Consider the following 21,148-nt stretch of genomic DNA (forward strand, 5'->3'; position numbering starts at 1 on the left):
CCTGAGCTCCTGTGGTTCAGCTGTGTAGCAGCTGTACCACTGACATTGTCCTGCCCAAGGTATGTTGCATGCCAAGGACTGGGCAAGTGCTTATAACCAGATCAAACACAGCATGTTTGACCTGATATACCAGCAAGAGATGCTCTGTGGACACATATCATGTGTCTGATGCATGGTGCTTTTATTGTCTTTTGTAGTGTAAGGCTGCAGGGTCCAGAAAATGGAGGCTGATTGAGTGATATGTTTGCAGAAGAAAGACTTTCTCACAAAAAAAACAGCAGTCACTGGAAGGCTGATTAATGTGTCTAACCAATACAGGTTACCTTTCTCCTATAGTTAACATTTATCTCCAGGAAAGCTGATCTTAGGAACGTAATGCTGAGTGGGACTAGGCTATTTTGATTCCTGTTGAAGCTAGTAGAAATTTAGATGCTGAGGTAATGCTGTAAACCTGTGGTGCCTCTGCACTTCTGTTTCTTGTCTACAAGTGCCTGTAAAACTGTCCCATGTGGCTGAGATGGTTTGGAAATGAATATGGTCAAAATGGTTCGCATGCCGGTAAGGACCAAACAGGATCAAAGCTGGCTAGAGATGGTCAGTCAAGATCTTGTTTCCCATTTCCAGGTGGATGCCAAGGTGGAAGTGTCAAGCTCTGCTTGCGTTCTGCAAGGCCCAGGTGCTAACTCGAGTCTTGCCGGTAACAGCAGCTCTGTTATCTAGTGCTGCTCACTGGAGTGTTGCTGAACACGTAATAGCTGTCACGTTGCTGCCACTTCATATCCCTTCCAGATCGCATTGCTCTGTGTCATAGAGAGAGAGGAAGAGAGAAAAAGAGGGAAAGAGCTTGCTTTTGCAAAGCAGCCACCATGTAAGACTGAAATGGCTGTAACACAGTATCTATTATGTTTTACTTCACCTCTGAGCCTAGAAAAATCAGATCATTTCCCTAGATTCCACAACGTGAAAAGAACCTGTTGCCAAAAGCTGAGTCAGAGTTAAAATACTTTCCTTCCTTTTCTCGTGCTTTGTATAACTCTTTTGTTCACTTTGGTTTCACAGGTACCTATTTGCATTGCAAGTGAAGCAGGACCTGGCACAGGGAAGGCTAACGTGTAATGATACCAGCACTGCCCTCCTAATCTCACACATTGTACAGTGTAAGTTCCCTTCTTTCCGGGAGGAGAAATGGGATGATTGGTTGGACATGCTTTGCCAGGTTATCTGTTAATGGCTGCTATGGGAGGAGGGTCAAGCCATATGAGCAATTTATTACATTTCTGTAGAACAGCATTAATGTGCAGGTAACCTATTTTTTCCGATAAAGAGCTCCTGAACACGAGACTGGCATTTTTAAAGCACTGCATCTGATGGTCTGACAGGACTCTAAAAAGCAGCTTTTGCAGGTGGCCGCAAACAGGTTGAATTCTTCTCTTGAGTTTTATTATTTATATTTATCATTGTATCATGTCAGCAGAGCATTCAAATTCCTGGAGATCTGTATAGTGCTTAGAGAATGTAGTAAATAAACATGCCTGGAATGCCAGATTAAATCAAAGTCCTAAGAAGAAACCACTAGGGAAGAAAAAAAAAACTTTTGTTTTTTCTTTTTTTTTAGTCTGAAAGAATGCACAGTGAAACTTTTCATAGAATCATACAGCTTTTTTTCATCATCTCAAAGCTTCTTCCATCTTTCAAATCACTTGAAAGGTGATATATGCTTTCCATTTCAAGAAATTACAGTTAGTAGTATTGAGAATAACAGTAGGAAGAACCACTTAGTATGTGTAAGCCTTGATGGAAATCCTGATCATAATCCGCTAGCTTTGAATGGCCATTGCACAATCCAGTATTGCGTTTTCCACTGAAGTGCTGCATGATGTAGATGGCTGTCAGCAAAGACATTCAGAAAGACTTCAGTGATCAATAGGTAATTCTCATGGTGTTTTGTCAGAGCCTGTTCAGGTGTTTGGATAGTTCTTGTCAATCACTGATGAAAACGAAAGGCGGATATTGCATGATTTTCTATTTGCCATGGTCAGTGACCAGTGTTACTGAGGAGCAATCAGATGTTGTACAGCAGCCTCTCTGGAATTCTGTATCCCTCATATCCTTTTCCAGCAGAATGTTTTTGCAGCAACGACCTTTTTTTCTTTTAATAAGAAAATCCTTGGCTACTTTGTTCTGTCTTTCAGTTTTTCCTGCTTCTGTGTTCAGCACATCAGCTGTTATTTCTCTTTTCTGCCATCTTTTCATCTCTGTGTTAGTTTAGATTCATTGAGTATCCTGTGTTGAAATGCAAACTGGGAGTTCTCTTCATTTAGGATATTGTTTCATCCTCTCTTGAGCTCTGCAGTTCTGCATACAATATTTTCCTTATTAGGTCCTAGTTCATGTCTTACTTATCTCGTATTGATTACTCGGTTAAATCCTTCACTGAGCCATCTGCAGCCCTGGGCTGAACCGCTCAGTGGGCAACTCGCTTTTCTAAAGCAGCAGTGTAAGAGGATAAAGTCCCAGGATGTCCATTCACCTTTGTGAGCTTCCCCTTTTGTCTCCTTCCCTCCTTTCTGCCCTTTCCCTCCTCACAGTCAAACACGAATTTAACTCCATGCTTTTCACAGTTCTTCCATTATACACTTGGCCATTCCCTGCAACATACAGTGCAAGCAGGCTTTCTCTACAAACGTGGGCTACAGCATATCTAATTTCATTTTGAAGTCTGAAAGAAAGGGCAAATCAACACCAATGCTCTTACGCTGTTGAGATATATTATGTTGTTGAGTTATGTAATTGTTCTCAATTGTGGTGAATGAGTGTGATGATTTTGAACTGTTTTTAGATTTTTGTGCTCTCTTTCCCAATTTTGAGCTTGAGGTGTAGAGCGATTTTCAACTGTGATTTCAAGAATCAACTAGTATTCTCCTTCTGGAGAGTAAAGGAAGACGGTTTCTGTACTGGAAAACTCAGCTTTTCCGTCTCAGCAGAAGGAGAGAGGTCAGAGAATGGTTACTCAGAGAGGAGCAGAATTCACAGCATCTAAGCTGTGGTTTTGGGCAGAGGGTTCTGTGTCTTGTGCACCTGCCCTGCTGCTCCCCTCGTCAGCTCCTGGCTGCAACCTGGGCATTTCTTGGATGTTCATAATATTGCCATCGTGCCCTCCCTCCCTGCTTTTTTGTGTCTGTTTCTGACAACCTTTGTTGGACCTGCTATTTGCTGGAACTCTGTGATTGCCTCATTTATTTATCTATCTTGTGTCTCGTAAAGATTTTTCTGTGAAATTTGGCTCCAATAAGAGCATATAGCTGTAGCCTACCCACGTGGTTTTCTTTTGTATTTATTTTCTCTTTAGCTTATAATTCAGGAGCTAAAAAATATTACACATTTGCCTGCAACAAAAATAAAGCTTGACAGCTGATAGCAGTGATGTTATCCAAGTGGAAAGATGGAGAAGGGAGGAGGGTAGGTATTGTGTCTTATCAGTGCTGTGCCTGCCAGCACTTTCCATGAGGGCTATCTGATTCCAGAAGCCTTTACATTATGGATACAAGCTTATGCTGATGTTATAGACTGTTATTTAAATAAAATTAAAATACTACAGCAAAGAGATTTTTGTTAAATTAGCATGTATATTACAGAATGGGTTATATATATGAAAGCTTCTATTTAAAAATACCTTTTGGCAAGTGTTAAAAGTGCAAGATTACTTTGGTACAGTGAATGGTGTGGAAAGTGAACGTGTAGAGTAAGAAGATGGACTGATAAAAGGAAAAGAGCTGAAATATAAAGCATTAGATGTAGCAGAAGTACTAATGCAGGCAGAAAACGTAGAGAGTGGTGTGATGTGCGTGCAGAATAAGAGAGAAGAGATTATTGGTGGAAGTCAAATCTTTGACTACAGCACACAAGAAGATTTTAAAGAAGACTTATATGAGAGGCTGGTGGTATTCAAGATAAAAATCCCTCTCTTTCTAGAGACACTGCTATTAGAAAGGAATTTAAGAGGAAAAAGGAAAGCTAGAGAGGGTAGAAGGAGAAACTGCTGAGAACAGGGTCAGAGAGAACAACTTCAGAAGTGGTTTGAAAGTCAAAAGGACAGCCTTGCTAATGGATTGGGAGTCCACAGATGCAAAGAACATTATAAAATTATGTGGGGAAGTAAGTTTTCTGTAGTCTTAGTCTTCTGTAGTCTAGCCCTACATAAGGGGGATTTAATTACATCTGTGTACAAGGATATACAAGCTATGACACATTTAGTGTTCTTAGGAGTGTGTTTCATAAGACATGAACAATATTCCTTAAGACCTACTGTTCTCATGTTTTAGACAGAGATGATTGTTACAGCTTTCTTTGACAGGAAAGACTGAGGGAGCTAGGCCTGTTCAGCCTGGAGAAGGCTGAGAGGGGACCTGGTCAGTGTCTATAAGTACCTCAAGGGAGGGAGTGAGGAGGATGGTGCTGGCCTCTTTTCACTGGTGGCCACCAACAGAACTAGAGGTAATGGCCAGAAACTGAAGCACCAAAAGTCCCACAGGTGCTTAAGGAAAAATTTCTTGACAGTGAGGGTGCCAGAGCACTGGAACAGGCTGCCCAGAGAGGTTGTGGAGTCTCCTTCTCTGGAGATCTTCAAATCCTGCTTGGATGCAGTCCTGTGCCACGTGCTCTAGGGGACCCTGCGTGTGCAGGGGAGTTGGACTAGATGATCCCTAGAGGTCCCTTCCAACCTTAAGCATTCTATGACAGGTGAACGCTACATCTGTAGAAAACTCTATGCACATTTTCAAGAGTCAGTACCCAACTAGCATCACTTAAGACATTGCAAGCCTAGGCAGGCTTGTGGCTTCATTAAAAAAGGGAAACAATCTTTCATTGGAGTTAGGACTAAAAATGGACCCCAAAGATTTGTGATGGTGGGGGCAAGTAGAATTGGGGTGGTGGAGCTGCTTTTGAGATGGGGAAAATGAGGACCTTTCTGCAAAGGAGAATTCTCAAATGTTCATTAATAAGAAAGTCTGTTGTTGAATGTCAGAAGGGATTATTCAGAGCATATTGGCTGATTCCCACCCCCTCCCTCATCCCATCTTGATTTTCAGTCATTTTTCCAACCTTGACTTCTACAGCCTTCTGGGCATCAAGAATAGTTGTGTGGCTGCAGCCAATTTGGGTTGAAAGGTCTTTCATCAGTGCTTGCGGTCCTCATCTTGCACACCTGTACGAGATGCTCTCCCCTCCACATCTGGAGCTGGACAAAAGTCTTTCACAAATCACCTGCAGTGTCCTAAACATCTACTTACACCCTTCTTTCTTTCTAAACCAGCTCATTTTGGGCAGAAATGGATTAAAGGATCTTTTATATGGGACAGCTAGGGTGGTGGTACCCTGTGGTAAGATTGAAGCAAGGATCTGAGCCTGGCACCCTCAGTCAACTGCAGAACAGTGTGTAGCCTAGATCTAGCTTGAGGGATCTGCGTTTTAGTTTCATTGATGTTTATAAGGTAGCAGCCTTGAGGTATTATTCCTGTTATTCCAGCAGGTCTGCAGGCAGAGGGCTGGTATGTTGTTCTGTTTAAAAAATAAAATATTAGCAAGATTTTCAGAAATACTCAAGAACACTAGGCAAAAAGATAGTAATGTGGTACCTACACATCGATTGTCCCCTCTCCCTGCAAAAGGCAGTCTTACTGAATGGGCTGAGAAATGGAAGGTGGGTGTAACACACTCTTACACACACTTTATTGAATAACTGCAGCAGATGGGCACAGCTTTGAGGGGGAGGGAGACAGAATCTTCCTCGTATTGCTGCAAAATTAAAGGAAGACAAATGAGATGGCAGACGTGCATGTGTTGAAACAGGCAAAACACAGCCCACCCTCTTCCGATTTGTCATGGGAGATGATGTGTGGGACTTGGGCCTGGGGAAGAAGTTCGTGCTTGCCTCTCTTGGGAAGTGCAGCTGGGCACCACCATGGGGCGAAGGCTCAGTGGGCTGTGCTGGAGTAGTGCTCTCCTTCTCCTGGTCACCTCCTTTATTCCCCAACATGGGGCAAGGCTGTGATGGCTTTATTGGCTAAACAAACATGTGGCGGTAATGTACGTGGTTGTGGAGGTTGGAGGGAATCCTCGGGCTGCTTCTCGCGTCTATGCCAGTTGTTTGCCTAGATGAGAAGGGAGGAACGTGTGGAAATCACAATAACGGGAGTGTGAGTCATGAAACTATGGCACAACTTATGGCAGCGTGCTGGTCTCTCTGCTCTCATCCCTGCTACCTGCACTTTCTGGTGCATATCCAATTCACTGCTTTAATATTTTTTTTCTTTAATTTTTTGTAGCTGAGATTGGAGATTTTGATGAAACCATAGATCGTGAACATTTAGCAAAGAACAAGTATATACCTCAGCAAGAAGCACTAGAAGACAAAATCATGGAATTTCACCGTAATCACATGTAAGAGTTTTTTCTTTTTTTTCTCCTTCTTATTGATCTTCTTTCCCTTCAGTAAATTCTGCCTGTGCATGCATGCTAGATTGTAAGTACAGAAGTTTTAGCCTCTGAGTTTCCAGAAAGTTACGACTCAAAGAAAAAAAAATCCAGCCTATGAGTTTCCTGAAGGTTACGGCTGTCTTTCTCCCGTCATCATAACAAGATGTTTAAAGAGCAATTGATTTTGATATTCATTCAGGCATGCAATTATTTTACAGTCTATTTCATACAAAATGCTTCACTGCCAATTTTGTACATGCAGATATGATTGCAGATGATGACTCTGATCAGGCACTTGTGACAATAGACTCTTTGATTTCAAGGACATAAAATGTTGCATTTTCACCTTTTCATGCTGTGCTTAGGGGTAGGTGAAGAAGGATTTTAATGATAATTTTTAGGGAAAGCACAGAGCGCATGCAGAATTAAGGATTTGGGGAATAGGATTCAAGATCATGTCGCCAATTGGTGACTTGATGTCTTAAGTCCTGGAAAAGAGCTTAGTGGTAGAAAAATTAAGAATAAGGCATAGGAAAGTATATTTCTGCTTTTGAAAACTTCAAGACTTGAAGACTTCAAGTTTGAACTGAAGAGTTGGAGATGGGTGGTTGGGAGTTTATAGCAGTAATAATCAGAATTTGTGCATAATTTAGTCAAGAAATTTAGTGCTTATAGGTTCACTGCATTTATATTAAGGCTGTTATGTCTTCAGTTTTACTTTTTTAAAAATCATATTCGCTTTTACAATGAACAACATTCTTATAAACCTTTATTTTTATGAATTTTTAAGAAATATCAGGTGGTATTCCAATGGAAATAGATTTATATATAGAGTGGCATCTGTTAAAGAAAACGATTCAAGATCTGTTTGTCTAAGGTGTCTCAGAAGTGGAGTGGGGAATATTTCTAATAGCCTGTAAAAGCTGTAGGTTCTTTGATATTGGCTTGCACTGAGTTGAAATTGTTTTTCCAGCAGATATAAATATAGGGGCGTGGAACAACCAAGACGGTATGGTACCACTGACAGGTTTTAGCCTCTGTGATGATGTGTCTCTTTATTCTTTAGAGGATCCGTTGATCTCTGTGAAAAAGGTGTGAAGAATTTGTGTTTTCTTCTGTGATTTCATTTTCAAGGGGACAGACACCAGCAGAGTCTGACTTCCAGCTTTTGGAGATCGCCCGTCGGCTGGAGATGTATGGAATACGCCTGCATCCAGCCAAGGACAGGGAAGGGACAAAAATCAACCTGGCTGTTGCCAACACAGGCATTCTGGTGTTTCAGGTTAGAGCTGCTCTGATTATGGCTGTGTGCTTTATTATATATATCTCTTATATCTCTCACAACAGTAAGAATTGCGACACCCCAGCCATGTCTCCAAGAATTTGGCTGGAAAAGTCCAGGAAATTCTATCATTTTTTTCCAACAAGCCAACAGTAGCCTTACTACTTTTATAGTTGCATTATGCCCTTCACTTCCAGGGGTGTTTGCCTTACTCACACTTACAGGCTGGACGTTGTTACCGTTATAAAACACCTATTTATTTTAACCGCTTAGTTAAAATATAATGATGAGTGTTTCCAGCTTAAATACTGCTTCAAAGATGCAACCAAATGTCTCTATAGTAAATCTACAAAATTGAAGCATGAGGACTTGAAGCATGAGAACATCAGGACGTTGTTAGAAGTACACACATCTCGAATGATTGTATGTGTAGGCCCTTCCCCAACTCCCTCTGCAGTATTTTACGACAGCCGAATTTACGAGTTTCAAAACCTTGTAAATTAGGACGTTGCCTTACAGCTGAAAGCAGATACCCACCCAAAACAGCAAGGGCCTCACTGGGTCCCAGCAGACAGCTGGGATGCCTCTGAAGAGATGTAGCTGCCAGCTGAGGCCCAAGGCCTGATTTGTAAAGCTCTACAGCTCAGTCACCTCCTCTTGTTCACAGCCCTAATTTATTTCAGGCAGCTTTCTGGAGGACTTGCAAAAAAGCTTGGAAATTTTGCTGGATCAAGCTCCAAGACTGAACACTGTGATGGGATCTCTCAGGTTTTGGCCTTCTGTTTTGACTCTAGCAATTGGAGCTCAGTAGCAGTCTTAGGGGTTTGTTTCCATAGGACGTGTATGTCCACCTTTTTTATTGTGGATATAACTGAGAGAAACTACTATAGAAAGTCTTGTAAGAGCAGCATCAAGGAAAATGAAAGTTTTCTCACAGATGGCATTAGCATTGCCCACACAGACTTTTTTAAACCCAGCCATTTATTTAGGAATTGGCAGTAGTGCCGCTGAATTCTTCAGGGGAGGGTAATTATGAAATTCATAGACAGCAGGGACTGACTTACCAGGGATAATCACACTGTTGGTACTCCTACGTCCTTCTGGTGATGAAGCCCAAATCAATATGCACTTGTGCATGCAGCCATGCTGTAGTAGCTCTTCTTTGAAATGTCTGTGACGTGCTGCGGGCATGTTTGTGTTGAACTCTATTGAATAAGCTCAAGGGTCAGTGGGTTAAATGATGCCATGCCTGGAAGTCAGATAGCATTTTGGAGAGAATTTCTCAGGCGTGTTGTTTACTTCAGAAGTTTTTGACTCTTCAGGCAAACCTTAAGTAATTTATTTCTTTTTTTTTTTTCAATTCTGTTGCTCGCTATGAAAGATGAGGTTTTACAGTTGCTGGGGTTTTTTTTCATTTAGCTGATATTTAAAGGGATGTTCATTAGGTAGATAGGTAGATAGGAAAGAAATCTGTCCCATCACCGTGAGGTGACCATGTTGGTTGTCTGGATTCCCTGCGTTCTCTGTGCCTGGTAGAGAGAGGAGGCACCTCTGGGAGGTGATGTAGTCCACCGAAAATCTGAGTGTCCCTTTGGAGATGCTGCTCTGTCGGCTATATAGGAAGCCTGGGAGCTTAGTGCTCCCAGCTGCATGTCATGCTCTCTTGGAAGCTTCTGCACCATGCAAGGAAAGGAGAATTTTTTGCCTGCATATTGGAACAAGGTAGGGTTGTCTGGCAAAGGCTGGGCCTCTCTCTTCTGTGCAGTGATGCTGGATTAGATACCTTTGTGTCAAATCGCTGTACTTATAACACTAAATATCTGCCTTCAGTCATACCTCCAGATCCTTAAGGTTAAAATGTGTTTGCCATGTCAGAGTAAGAATGATAAGAAATATCATAATGGCAAGTGAAGTGAACAGATAATTAATGCATTACAAGCTTTCCTTAGTGGTTTAGATTTCTCCATTCATATCTGGAGTGCTTAAAGTCTTCTGGCTTTGTCCTCTGTAGGGTCACACCAAGATCAATGCTTTCAACTGGGCTAAAGTTCGAAAGCTGAGCTTCAAGAGGAAACGCTTTCTTATCAAGCTACGGCCTGATGTGAATGTAAGTCCTTGGTAGAAATTGGTTAATACGGAGGAGAGGTTGTTTGGTAAATGTTTACTCACAGATAAAATATGTATTTTTATAATCTCAAGAAGATTTTTTTAATTAATTGCTTAGGTTCTCAGTTGGCTTGTTAATTCATGTATCAAACGGGCGACTCAGATGAGCAATCCTAGCAATGGAGATGTAAGCTGAATGTCACAAAGTCTTCTTGTGACTGCTTTCCTGGTTCTTAAGCTGTTGTTTGCAAACTACCTCAAAATATTAAGCCCCCCTTAACATATTAATGTCTCTGGTTTATGTCTGTCGTACTTGACAATGAAAGGAAGTTGAAGCTATAGCTCAGATATTGCCTGGCAGATCAGTGATGTCTCAAAGAGAGAAGGAAAGAGCCTGCTAAGCGTGGAAGCCAATGGATCAGGAGAACATATTTTTTGTAGCATGGCTCTGGTTTTATCAGTAAATCTTTGTAATGTGTGTTGCTTGCTTGTTAACATTGCAAATACTTTCTCATGTTCCAGAGTTCCTTCCAGGATACCCTGGAGTTCCTTATGGCCAGTCGAGATTTCTGCAAGTCTTTCTGGAAGATCTGTGTGGAACATCATGCCTTCTTCAGGCTTTTTGAGGAGCCGAAACCAAAGCCTAAACCTGTTCTTTTTTCTAGAGGTTCATCATTTAGGTTCAGGTGAGATCTGCTTTCTTCGGTTCACTTTTCAAAGTTGCAGTTTGCCCCTTTATATTTTCTGTTGATTTTCTCATCCCAAATAATACAGAAAAGACTATGGAGAAAAAAAAAAAAAAGAATTTTGTAGTGGCCATTGCAAAGCAACTTTCTGGAGGTGGGGTATGAGGTATATTGGTTCCAGCTGTTTTCAGATAGCAAAATCCACCCGTGGGCTAAAACAATGCTAACTTGCAACTCTGACGCTCTCCAGCTCCCCTGTGTTTAGGGAGAAGTCTTTTCTCTCACTGCATTTTCATTCTGTGGCCCTGTGGTAAACCCAGCCCTATGCAATTAAGAGCAGTGTCTTCTCTTTATGTTGAGACTTTTATGCCTGTAAAAGATTTATGTGAGAAGGCCACCTATGTTTGGACAAAATCTGCTTGGGAAATTGTGTATGTCAGGAAGGGAAAAGAAAATCCTTTTATGCTCTTTTTTTTTGGCGGGGGGGGAGATGAACAGCAGATATGCTCTTTGCTGAAATAAAGCATCTCTACACTAAGTGCAATTCTTGATATACAAACATAATTTAGTTTAGCATAGGCCTTAATAAACACGTATGACGTATGATAACATCTAGTGTTCAAGTGGTTTTACAGGGTGTATTGGTTCAGATTTTCCAAAGCCTGAATCTTCTTGGATTATATGCAAACTCAAAAACTCTAGTAGTTTGATGCAAGTATTTAGTAGATATGGCCATCCAAGAGGTCTGCCAGCTTTCTCTTTCCCTCTTGTAAAGTTAATATGCAAGGACCTATGTTTTGGCTAAACTGTAGTGTAATTAAGTCACTGATAGAGACATAGTAATAGAAAAATATAGGGGCATTCAACTTACCTTCTGATTTGGAGAACAGATTTTGACCACATCACGCATTTGCTGTGATCTGTGCTGAGTAGTTTGGAAACCTTTTCCAAGCCTCACGGTAATTCTTAGGCAGAAGCCTATAATGAATGGAAAGGATTTGGTTCTCTGTTCAACATTCTTGGTTTGCTTTACTGCTTTCAATTCCTTTTTAGAGTTTATCTTTACACAGTAGAAAGTGATGGGCTTTCTGACAACTTTTAGGCCTATAGGAGAAAGGGAGGGAGCGATTTCCAGCCTAAATCTCTGCAGAAAAATGTATGTACCTTTAGTTGGTGTCTTTAATATTAGCAGCTGAGCCATGAAACGCATTTCAGCTACTTTCCCCTTAGTTGCCGGTTTTAGTGAAACTGGGTAAGTCTGATACTTGATTCTAAAAAGGATTCAGGAATGGTTTTTGTTCATGGGAGGAAAATTTAACCCTAGTTTCTCTTATGGTGTAACCCCCTATAAAGGGTACATGGTGGAATTCAGATGGTTCTGAAATGGCACCAAAAGGTATCTCCATGGCAAAAAAAATCTTTCTGTCCATGCAGAAAGATTTTTTGAAAAATGGGTTTCTGTCATGGTCAACTTCCTTTAGAGGTTGCATGAATTGCAGCTGAGAGTGAGAAATATTTTTCTGGTTGCTGTGACTCCATAGGACATAGCCTATAAACGATGGATTGTTAGTCTGCCCAGCAGGGACTCTCAAAAAGTTGCAGACCACGTACATGGCTACGATGACTAGGCGATATACTATATTAAATGTGACAGACTCATTTTTTTTCAGACTGATAGCTTAACTGTGTTTTTCTTCTAGTGGCCGGACTCAGAAGCAAGTCCTTGACTATGTTAAAGAAGGAGGGCACAAAAAAGTACAGTTTGAAAGGTGAGAGAAAGCTAAATGAGCTAATCTGATATGTTTTCCTTAAAGAAGAGTGGTCTTTTCCAGTCAGTTATATTCTAAAAGCTTGGCACAAGTCTCAGCAAGAATACCGTTTTTGCTGGTTTGGCAGTTCATCACTAATATAATATCCCCTTTGTCCTAAATATTTTGACAGAAGTTGGCAGGACCTATATTTTACCTAAAATCAATAGTCTTCAATGTGTTTTTCTGCAGTGAGCACCCTACCATTGCAGGTAACTTACTCCCATATTGACTTGCACCCTCTTCAGTTGGATGAAATTAATCTATGTGGACAGAAATGAATGTAAATCCTTTTTAAGTAAACATGTTCGCCTGAGAATAAAAGGGAAATAACAGAAAAAGGCATAGTCAACCTCAAGAGGGAGATCTGCAGGGAAGGCTTCCAATTTAACTTGCTAGAGGAAGTTTTGTCCAAACTCATCTTGCTCATGGTCAGCTGAAAGTTATGGCAAAGCGTACAAAAGACCCTGACAACAGTTTATGCTTATGACTCATGTTCTGCTTCAGTGCTCTTCCCTTTTCTTGCAATAGCATCTCTGCAATGTGCACTACATTCAGATTTTACAAAAAAAAAAAAAAAAAAAAAAGTTCTATGAAAGCTACTATTGGGAACTTTAGCTTTTCAAGGAGACATTTCTCTTGCTGCCTGTTGATGAAAAACCTGAGATGTCTTCTTACTGCAATTTTCTGTTTTTCCCTCAGGAAGCACAGCAAGATTCATTCCATCAGGAGTCTGACTGCACAGCCTTCAGAACAGCATTCAGAGGTGCCAAAACAAGTCAGTGATGTGATGAAACCCTGGTTGATGCCTTTTAAGCATTTCTTGATAGATTACTCTCAACCGATTGGTGTTTTGAAAACTGGGAAGCACAGATTTTTCTGCTCACTTTCCATTTAAATGGGAGCTCAGGAGCCCTGGGTATAAGAAGTTTTAGCTTCTGCAAGTGGAGCAGGTTCATTTCTGTTACAGAAAACAAGATGCTTCCAGATGACAAGCACCAAAAGTGAGCTTGTCTGAATCAAACTAATGACCATCTAAAATAATGCAATTCACGGTCTTAATATTGGGGTCCAGGTTGTCACTGGTGGTTATGTTGGAGGAAGAGTCCTCAGCAGAGGACTCAGTAGATGAGTATCCTGCTTCACATGTCTTTTAGCATTTTGTAACTTCCAAGACAAGCCCAGGAGGTGAAAGTAAAGTTGTTAGACAGATGTGGCATTTCTGTTTGCTGAAAAACAAGCCAGGAATGACTGCAGTGGCTGAATGCTGGGCTGTTCAGAAGCCTGCAGAGGGCCCTTTGGGCTTTTTGAGTGTATACAAAGAGGCTGTGCAGTATTTATCTATCTCGTATGTTTTATCTTTCTTGTCCCTTCGGCTACTCAGAGGAATGCAAACAGGTTGATACTCAGTGGTGATGGCAGTGCTGGGGCACGGAACCATCTCAAATACCCCTTTTTACATACCACTGCATGCTACCTCCCTTATCTTCCTTTTGCTTAGTTTATGTTTTTTTTCCCCCATTATCTGTTCTTCGAGATCAGAGACCTGGGTTTCTGTCATTTAATTTATTTTGAGGCTTGGATTACTTACTACCTCTGGTTTCAAGAGATACCTATGTTGCTGCAATATGCAGTGCAAAATGGTGGTGTGTAATTACACATAGCCTTTTCCCTCTGGCTCCCTTCCCTTCCACCTTGCCTCTCTCCCATCCCTCCCTCCCGTGTTGTCTCCCCTTTGCCTTCCCTTCTTTATCTTTCCAGAGCTCTAGCTTTGCCTTTGGAGACGACAGTGATGCCACAGCAGTGCAGAGTTGCCGGCAAGGAAAGGAATTGAAAGCTTCAACAGAAGACACTGGACAACACAGGAGCCCTTCCTTGAAGAAGAGCCCAAAGGAAAGCAGAAAGGTGGATGGAGCAGTGGTGTCAACAGTGGAGGAAGAAGAGGAGACTACTAAGGACAAGATGCAGCAGAACAGACCTCAGTCACAGCAACCAAGCACAGGTCCAGCTTCCAGGGCTGCTCATGGCAGCAGCACCTCCATTCCTTTCATTGACTGCAGTGATGTAGATAGCGAGTATGATCTTCTCAGAGGACAAATAACCCGGTCATATTCCCAAACAAATGACAATTATGAGGGTGATTTGACCAGTGGTGCCTATATTCACTATAGAGATGAAAATCGTAATAGAAATAGGTATAGGGATTCCTCAGCCTCCATAAAGTCTTCCCAGTATCTCTCTGAAGAGTACCTTGATGATAACACAGCTAATCTCTCCTTCTACGCTGGGGGAAGCCCCAGGATGCCAAGGCACAGCTCGCTGGTTGATGAACTGTTTAGAGAGCCAGGGAGCCGTAGCCCGCTGGCCACTCCATTGCCTCCCAGCAGCAAAGGGTCCAGTCCTACCATGAGCCTCAGCAGAACTGGCTCTCAGGGTTATGTCTCGGAAAACGGGCATGACTACAAGGTGAGGACTGGGGAGGAGGACAGCTATGCCAGTAGTGGCCATGACTATGGCAGATATTCTCCGGGTTCTCAGCGGCCTCATGTTCAGAAAATCCCAAATCGTTGCAATAAGTCGGGGACAGACCCGTTTATCCTGAGCCAGATATCCTCAACCCCCGGGCAGGAGTACAGGTCAGAGAGACAATGTAAAGGAGGCAGTATGACTAAAATGTCTTCTCCAGAAGGCAAAATGATGGCCAATGGTCTGCCAGGTGGGGGACAATCCAAGCAGAGCCCAGTCATCCAGTCATTGCATGCCAGTGGTGTGATGGATCACATGGCTGCAATCCAGATGATGGAGGGCTCCACCAGCAGTGGGACAGAATCCAGCGATTCCGACTCGGAAATCATTAACCCTTTCACTCACCCTCTGGTGTTCGGAAATCCCATTGTGCTGAGTTCCTCTCCCATGCCTAGAAATAAGTACTCCTTTGGAAGCCTTCAGCTTGAGGAGGAGGTAGAGGAGGATGTGTCTGTTGGCCTCAGTGATGAGGACGGTATGCAGGTCTTCAGCTGCTAGGCACTGGGGGAGTATGAGATCAGTGAAAACTATGACTGCTCATTAGACCAATTGCATTTTCCGGGGCTGGTGGAAAGTGACTGGACTGTAAAAACGAAGAGGATGGGCTATTCCAAACGTTGTCATCCTCTTGGCCAGCCAAAGGAAAGGGCTACTAGAAGTACAATAATTAGGATGAGCCTCAGTGAAGCTTTACAGTTGTTTATCCCCTCTGAAGACTAGGAGAGGGGTGGAAATCATGACTGATTTAGTTACTTTTGTAGTATGTTATGGTTAGGTAGGATTTTATACACTCAACTTTTTTTTTTTTTTTGTATTACATCATTTTTAGGTATGTACCGTAGCTTCTTTGACACTTGACTGGTTATTTTGACAAAACAAAAACAAAATGAACTAGGTACTTTGTGCTCTTTTGTGAGTCTAGTACATTTTTTTTCTCTCCCGTACAAGGAGAGATGTTCACGAGTGCCTCAAAAAGTTAAGGGAAAAAAAAGGTATGGCCAAATGTAGACAGCTTGTTATTCAAGACCAGGGCTTGCAGAAACCCTTAACAATGCTGGCAAATCTTTTCATAGCAAGAATGTCTTTGGTCTGCTCATTTTCCTAATCCATTTTATAATCTAACTTCATAAAGATTTACCCAGTGATAGTATTGGCTTTTTATGTAGCGGATTCAACAGGCCAATTTTGGTAAGGGAGGTTTTGAAACTCTAAATTTTGCTCAGGCAAGACAGAGAAGATGAAAGATGAAATTCACGTGAAATAAAATGTAGACTGAAACCATTCTAATTGAGAGTGGTGTGAGTATGATTTGCAAGGCAATGCTCTCTCTCTTTTGTCAGTGTGGTATGAAGATTAATTCCGAGAGGATTGGTTTGCCTTTTTTCCCCCTCGTTTGTTCAGTGGTATTATTCCCAGAGATATCAAAGTTCCGTTGTGGGTGACTTTTGGTGGGGGCTTTGGATGTGGTCGCTGTTTGACTTTTTTCTTTTTCTTTGATCATGAAAAATCTTTATCTATATAGGATCCAATTAGTCTGTCATAGGCTATTCTTTTTAATAATGCCACCTCATAAATTTTTCATCTCCAAAGAGAGACAAAGGACTATGTAGCTAACTCTCATCTAGGCTGATTGTGTTGAGTACTGTGCATAGAGTAACTAGATTTTGGCACAGGTACTGAAAGATAGGCTAATTATATGAAAATCTCATTTTCGCATTCTAAAAATATAGGGGAACTAAGGCTATATCCTAATAAAATCTGATTCCAGTTTCTCTGAGTCGATTAAGAATATGCAGAGAAAAGGTCTCCTGTATGGTGTCCTGCAGTAATTACAGCTGAGAGACAAGATGTGCTCTTTACCACTGGCCTTATTTTTATATGTTTTATAAAAAATCAAGATTTTTAAGTGATGAACAACAGCATTGAATGAACAGCAGGTCACTTGCAGTGACCTGTACCGTGCAGTAATGATGAATCCACTCACATGAATTTTGATGAAGTCCAGTTAGAGGACTTTGTAAATTGAGACAATATAAAATTTTCAAGATTGTTTTTACAAAAATAAAAAAGCAAAAAGTCCTTTTAATTTTTCTAATGCCTTGGTCTATGCACACTTTAACGGAGTTTAATCTGAATGAAGGATATTTAAAAAGAGACCTATAGTAGTCTAAGCATGTTTTGTTATATACTTTATTTTTTTTCACTAAAATATATCTTTGTGTAAATATAAGTTTTAATCTGATCACCTATGTTAGTGTGTTGAGTTTCCTTAAAGATTAGATACCTCATCTTTAAACAGGAATGATTATAAGGCACTTCTTTTGATGGTGATATTTTGGTGACAGGGAACACTGTCCTATGTTCCTGTAGTTAAAAGCATGAATCTAGAAACAGGGAAATGGATAATGAAGAATAAAGCTTGCTTGTATGTAATTTTAAAAGAAGGTGGTTTGTGTTTGGGGCTTAGAATAGCTGTAAAATAATTGCCTTGAACATCTGAATATTTAAGATGAAATATAGGTAGTTGAAGCCTGCACTAGCAGATACTGTGAGCATGGGGAGTGTATGCATGAGTCTCCTGGGGTTTTTTTTGCTGACTGCATAGCAGAAATACCAGTAGTTATATTATATAGTAAAGTAATAGAAGTCGGGACACATGCATTAATTGCGTTGTTAGCTGGTAGAATTAGAGCTCAAGGAATGGACTTTCAACAAAAGGATTCTTGTTTCTGGTCTTGTTTCTACTGCTTAAGAAAAGTGAATAGATTTCAGATTGTTTGGATTTAAGTGAATAGGAAACTTGTAGGTGATGTTTGCTATTTTACATCCTTTCAAATACTGTTTTATTGGCCTGCTTTTTCTTCTCTCACATGCCTGCAAAGATAATGAAATTATTATTTTACAAGAACAGATCTGCTGGTAGTTGGAGTTAGCTTAGTTGCTAATAGTGTCTCAATATCTTCTTTGAATATTATCTTCAAAAAATGGAAAAAGAATTTTTCTCCAACTATTTGCTGTCATCTGGCATTTTTTTCCCAATTTTATATGTTTAAGTGTTTGTAGTTTTAACGCATGTGGAGTTCTTCCAGTTTGAAGAAAAAATGTTTGTAAATTACATGAAAGGCAGTTAATTTAGAGTGAATCATTTTGCAGCACTCTTGTGCCACTGACGTTCAGTTTAATATCATTAGACAAGCATTTAATTAAAAACAGTCTGTGGGCCAAATTCCTCCACCAGACATGTGGTTCATATCTGGGGGCTTGCCAGAAATGGTAGTGAGAGAGCAGTTTTAAATTGACATTTTCACATAGGATCAGGTCCCTCAGAATTAATTGGGGAATTTGTTTCTGTGGGAGAAATACAGACAGACCTTAGAGGGAAGAGTGGAAACCTTTGGGGTGAGACTATGGATGAGGTGGGGGAATTCGTGTTATTCTAGTTCACAAAACACACACGAGAAGAGGAGCCTGTCAGTTTACGTTAATCACTGCAGGCATTGATTAATCTGCATCCCCTGGTTAATGTGCATGGTACAAGCATACATGGGTCTCAACTGTAGCAGAAGAATTTATAGCCCTGGTAAAAGATTTTGTTCTTCCCCCCAGTTTTAAGCTTTCTGCAGCTAACCGGCAGCTCAAATGTACTGTGTCAGTTGGGATCTTCTTCTGTAGTTTCTTTTTATATTAGCCTTTCCTAGAATCTGGTTGGTGAAATTTGGGAATCAATGGCTAGGTGAAGGAATTTGAATAGTGATGAGAAGGAAGCAAGGATAGGATCTTGCAGGCATGGAGTTGAGAATAACCAATACTTGAATCTCCTAGGCTGCACCTTCAAGTTTATCTAGTCATTATGTCCTAGCAAGTAAGTATTCCTTGTGCATGACAGAGAGGGATGCTCTCTCTGGATGATTTATGCCTAATGCTGCCATTTTCCCAGGATACCTCTTATTAGACCTGCCTAACATGTCCCATCCCACTAACTATTGTAGTGTGCTCTAAATATAAATTATATCAAAGAAAAATATCAGAGAAATTTCTATATGTGAATAGAAGTCAATATGTAACTGAAAATACATAGATTTGCTGTATTTGCGTGTAGCCTAGGTGAGCTATGTAGAGCTGGGATCAATTACAAAGTAGATAGAACATAATGAGAGTTGCATGTTCATAAGCTGAAAAATTAAATCAATCTACCAGTTTATTTCAATATCAAAGGGCATGCAAAATTAGACAATTTTCTCATCAGAGCAACATCTCCAGTACTGAACATAATCACCAGAACCAGTGAAGGGTGAAAAAAACCTGTTTTGTGAGTTAGTTCACGGAAAGAAACAGGCTGATTAACACTGTAGCCACAAGACTCTTTTCTTGCCCTGAATGTTTCTGTTTGCACAGATGTTTTTGGAGTACCTCTTGCAGCTGTATTCATTCTGAAGCAGTAGGATTCGTGACAGAAGTTCCTGCCTGGCATCTCTATCCATACATGCAATTACTTGATGGTGACCAGAGAAAGTCAAATGGAAAATGGGGTGGACAGATGTAAAACCTGTGTATTGCTCCTTTTCTTCACTAAGGAGAATAGGTGCTTTAAAATCTGTCTTCTTCTGCCTCATGTCAAGCACAAAGAAAACAAAGAAAAGAATGGAAAATATTTTAAATGCACCAAAAATGTCTCACCTTATTTATTCCATTTCTTTCACCATTGAGTGCTTCCCAGTGTCTCCCTGTGAGTTTAAAACCCCCATGGTTTCTCAGGGCACTGGGAGTGCAGGAATTGTATCAGTTAATCAAACTGATGAAACAGTCCTGATCCTGAATATTGAAAACCCATGATTGAGGTCTCATCAAAATAATCTCTATGCAAGAAATACGAATTGTGGCTATTTCCGTGCCAGTTCTTCAAGAGAAGGAAGGATGTCTGACCTGTGAATTGATTCAAACACCATGTTTGTGTAACTCGGCTCTCATTTGTCATAATGGGGCAGTCGACTGTTATCAGAGGTGACATTAGAATGAAATTTTAATTGCAGCAATTTAACTTTAAATGGTGAAAACAATTTTTTTAGTCCTCCTTAATGTTCATCTCTCACTGTGATTTCCTAAGGCAGCTTCCAGACACTTTTAGCACATTTCTTTCCCCCTGATTTCGGGGATCCGTCCTGCTCTCCATAGCAAATAGGAAAAACTCTAGATATATGAGAGAAATAAAATCTTCTAGGATGTTTTTAATACATGTATGCTTTCCTTTGTTAGCAGCTGACAAGCAGACAAGACAAGCAGTAGAAGAGCTCCTCTTCTGTGAGAAACACAACTGCTTGTTGGTGTCTCCTACTTGATCATGATGATTTGGGGATTTCTGATTGTAAGTGGCTGACACTTAGCAATTACCGTCAGGAGGTCCCAAAGATTTAACTGATGTATAGCTTTTCTCAAATGTGGAAAACAGAATTGACTTTGGCTTCCATCAGGGTACATTAGGAAAATAAACTTTGCCTATGCTGTCAGGAAGGAGAAGGAAGGAACTTTAAATCGTAGGAAATTAAAATTAGCAAAGTCTTTCCTATTATATTTCAGTAGTTACTGTGTTTGTAATACCGTGCTTGTAATACTTGCTTGTTACTGTAATATGCCTAGGCAAGGGCACATACCTTATTGCTGAAGGAAACAACTTGCGTGCAACATAGGGATCCTGAACAAAGGCATCTGCTGCATTCTTCCTTACAGTTAGGCTGCATGGTACCACTGGTTCTTGAAAACGCAAAATTTCTGCCTAAACTCAAAGACATGATGTAAACAAAGGGCCTCCTTTAGGTGACATATGTAGCATTTATTTAAAATACTTCCTCTTCTGTTCTGGGTTCTCTAAAGAGCAAGTAGGATAAGCAAGGTGCTTTGTCTCATGTCGTTTGTTATTAAAAGCAGTGAGCACTTTCTTTTAAATGTTATGAAGACTGGAAAACCCCTGTGCCTAGCTGAGCTGGGTATTCACAGGCATGTTTTCCACAAGTGTGGTTGTAAATAATGGTAATGTTATTACAGTGAAAGAAGTAAAAATATTAGGATCATAAATCTGCATGGCATTATCCTAAATAGTTAGTTTGCTCCAGAAAGGTTAGAGTTTTAAGGTGTATTTTTTCCTGATTCTATATACTTACATACATATATATATATATATATATATTCTTTTTGGGCCCTGAAAACCAGCTTCTGCTGGTAAAATATAACTCTAAAGCTGGTGATAATGTGGCTGGCATTGACTGAAC

The 21,148-nt window shown here is 40.6% G+C and overlaps 1 protein-coding gene across 4 annotated transcripts in view; it reads left to right on the forward strand.

Moving 5' to 3' along the window:
- The window catches only part of FARP1 (FERM, ARH/RhoGEF and pleckstrin domain protein 1), a 191,814-nt gene that overhangs the window by 135,576 nt on the left and 35,090 nt on the right, over positions 1-21,148 (forward strand). For 2 of the 4 annotated variants that reach the window (XM_088523313.1, XM_088523314.1), the window contains exons 6-13: positions 1,060-1,157; positions 6,327-6,441; positions 7,612-7,759; positions 9,771-9,866; positions 10,388-10,551; positions 12,252-12,320; positions 13,062-13,137; positions 14,121-14,361. In XM_088523313.1, the coding sequence (XP_088379439.1) occupies positions 1,060-1,157; positions 6,327-6,441; positions 7,612-7,759; positions 9,771-9,866; positions 10,388-10,551; positions 12,252-12,320; positions 13,062-13,137; positions 14,121-14,361 (1,007 nt within the window). The remainder of the gene's footprint in view (positions 1-1,059; positions 1,158-6,326; positions 6,442-7,611; positions 7,760-9,770; positions 9,867-10,387; positions 10,552-12,251; positions 12,321-13,061; positions 13,138-14,120; positions 14,362-21,148) is intronic. The other 2 variants (XM_088523315.1, XM_088523316.1) reach the window with 1 other exon arrangement.

The sequence above is a fragment of the Tinamus guttatus genome, unplaced genomic scaffold (genome assembly GCF_059628265.1).
Source record: "Tinamus guttatus ecotype Peru unplaced genomic scaffold, ASM5962826v1 Tinamus_guttatus_pri_ptg000180l, whole genome shotgun sequence".
NCBI classification, from domain to species: domain Eukaryota; kingdom Metazoa; phylum Chordata; class Aves; order Tinamiformes; family Tinamidae; genus Tinamus; species Tinamus guttatus.